The sequence below is a fragment of the Hippoglossus stenolepis genome, chromosome 12, assembly GCF_022539355.2.
Source record: "Hippoglossus stenolepis isolate QCI-W04-F060 chromosome 12, HSTE1.2, whole genome shotgun sequence".
Classification (NCBI taxonomy): domain Eukaryota; kingdom Metazoa; phylum Chordata; class Actinopteri; order Pleuronectiformes; family Pleuronectidae; genus Hippoglossus; species Hippoglossus stenolepis.
This window is the reverse complement of record NC_061494.1, coordinates 24,350,171-24,352,670: the sequence shown is the minus strand read 5'-3', so window position 1 is coordinate 24,352,670 and position 2,500 is coordinate 24,350,171. Positions and strand designations below refer to the sequence as shown.

The following is a 2,500-nucleotide window of genomic DNA, read 5'->3' as shown; positions in this document are numbered from 1 at the left end:
ATCTTAGTTTATTGTGTTGTATTGAAGTGTGTGTGTGTGAGTGTGAGTGTGTGTGTGTGTGTGTGTGTGTGTGTGTGTGTGTGTGTGTGTGTGTGTGTGTGTGTGTGTGTGTGTGTGTGTGTGTGTGTGTGTGTGTGTGTTGTCCGTCACATCTTCCTCAACCTGTTATCAGCTGATGGGTTTAGCAGTTTACAACAGCATCGCTCTGGACATCCACTTCCCTCTCTACTGTTACAGGTGTGTGGGACAGGCTCCTCCTGATTGGTCCTGTCAGTCAGACACTTTAACTTTGTCTCAATGTCTTTACAGGAAGCTCCTCACTCCGCCCACTGCACCATGTGACCAAAATGCCCTCGTCGGCATGGCAACGGCCACCCTGGACGACCTGCAGCAGATCATGCCGGTGGGTGTCTCTTTTAAAAGTGTAAAGGTTAAAGCTGCAGTGGAGTTTATCTCATTATGCTTCATGTTGACAGTAAAGAATCTGTTAGAAACTCTGAGCTGCCGACACGTCTTTCTTCTGACACTAGAGGGAGCCAGAGTCAAACATTTACTGAGTCCAACGCCAAATATTCAGCTTTGTAAACTTTACATGTGTCTTCTGCAACTTTAACTCCATATTAATATATTCATATTTATTTATTTAGTTTGTGCTGCACAGTCTTGTCTGTAAAGTTACTTCATCTTCAGGCCTCACTCTTTAAATCACAGTTTCTCTCTGTGAACAAACAAACTTTAAATCTTGAGTCAAACTCTTCACGGTCTGAAAAGTTGTCGAGTTAAAAAGTTTAGTTTTAGATGTTGAGTATTTCCAGATGTGAAGCTGATTCAACCATTTCCACCACTTTGTTTTCTCTGTCTGTCTCTCACACACACACACACACAAACACACAAACACACACACACACACACACACACACACACACACACACACACACACACACACACACACTGTCCTCAGTGCAGTGTACATCTCAGCTGTACATTCTGTTCTCACACGGATTCAAGCTGCTTTTGATTCGATGGTGAAGCATCGAGAGACGACAGGAGAAATGTTTTATATGAACAGGATGTGTTTTGTGTGTCTGTGTGTGTTTTGTCATAGATGCAGTTTATCTGTTGTGATTATCTGTGACTGACAGATGAAGGCTGAATCATTATTTTTCCTTCCTGTGAACAGAAATATATAAATGTAAAACGCCTGAGGACGATGTTCTCCATCGACCAGGCTGTGAAATGCAGGATGAGGTTAAAGCAAACAACGTTACAGTTTCTAACCCACATTGTTGCCTTTGAGCAAGGCATTGAACTCCATACATTTACTTCTGCTGTGGTAGAGAATCACACACACTCTCTCTGGCCCTCTGGTCACATTAAAAGCAGGACATCAGATATGAGGCCTGGAAACTCTGCACAGGAACAAACTCCAACCAAACGTTATTCAACAAATACACCAGTCACACTTTAATCCTACAGGGAATGAATGAAGGAATATTACAGGAAAGTTAAGATCTTAATGTTAATTGAATGAATAGAATATAAGAAGTTTACAATAATCTCCTGTAGATATGATCTTCTGTAAAGAGGGAAATGTTAAAGACTGAATGAAACTGGGGATTTCCTGTTGATGTGTGTGTGAACATTGATCAATGAGTGAAAGGGACGGATGTTGAGTCTCGGGCAGGTCGTCTAAGTTCCTAGTTTTTCTTTAAGTTCTGACGTTGACTCTTCACGACGGATTAAAGGATTCCATAACTCAGCTTTAAATGTGTTTCTGTAAAGACTGTCGGCCATGATTCCATTCATTTGAAATGAACTGATACTTTTTCAGTTTTTCTGTCCCATGCTTTACTCTGGTATGGAACCAGCGACCTCTTGGTCTGACCCTGACCTGTTGTGTGTCTGCAGGAGCTGGCTCACGGTCTGGGAGAGCTGCTGAGCTACGAGGGAAACGTGGAGGACGACTTCTACCTCACGTTCCAGGTAAACGTCTCCCTGAAGATGCTGAACTCAGTTTGTTGAGTTCTCAGCCGGTCAGACTGAAATGAAATGATTTTGATCTTTAAAGGTCAAGTTCACTGTGACCTCACATTTGAGTTCTTGTTTTAAGAATGGATCTGTTTTTATGCCTCTGTGCTCTAAGTCTGTCGGTGGTGAACGAGATTTGTTCCCCTGAGGACAGGTCATCACGTGAGGGACAGACCTTCAGTTGGACAGAGGACGGACTGTGTCCAACCAAAACAGAGTTTAATGGTGACAGGTCAAAGGTCCTAATCATGTCAGAGTGTCTCAAGTGTCTTATAGGATAAAAAGTGATTTTATATCCAAAAGGTCGAAGGGGCACTTCACTGTGATGTCATCATGCTGTGAACACCACTTCCTGTGATTCACGACTTCGTGGTTCCAGTTTTCAGTTTCTTTGTAGTTGTGACACTGTTGTTGTGTCATTATTGGTTCATTGAAGTTTGTAGCGTTGATTTAATTTATCTCCTGTTGAGTT

The 2,500-nt window shown here is 42.3% G+C and overlaps 1 protein-coding gene across 2 annotated transcripts in view; it reads left to right on the top strand.

Annotated features, from left to right (window-relative positions):
- hectd2 (HECT domain containing 2) overlaps positions 1-2,500 on the top strand; it is a 39,280-nt gene that overhangs the window by 27,753 nt on the left and 9,027 nt on the right. For both annotated transcript variants that reach the window (XM_035173155.2, XM_035173154.2), the window contains exons 15-17: positions 173-237; positions 310-403; positions 1,909-1,983. In XM_035173155.2, coding sequence (XP_035029046.1) covers positions 173-237; positions 310-403; positions 1,909-1,983 — 234 coding nt within the window. The remainder of the gene's footprint in view (positions 1-172; positions 238-309; positions 404-1,908; positions 1,984-2,500) is intronic.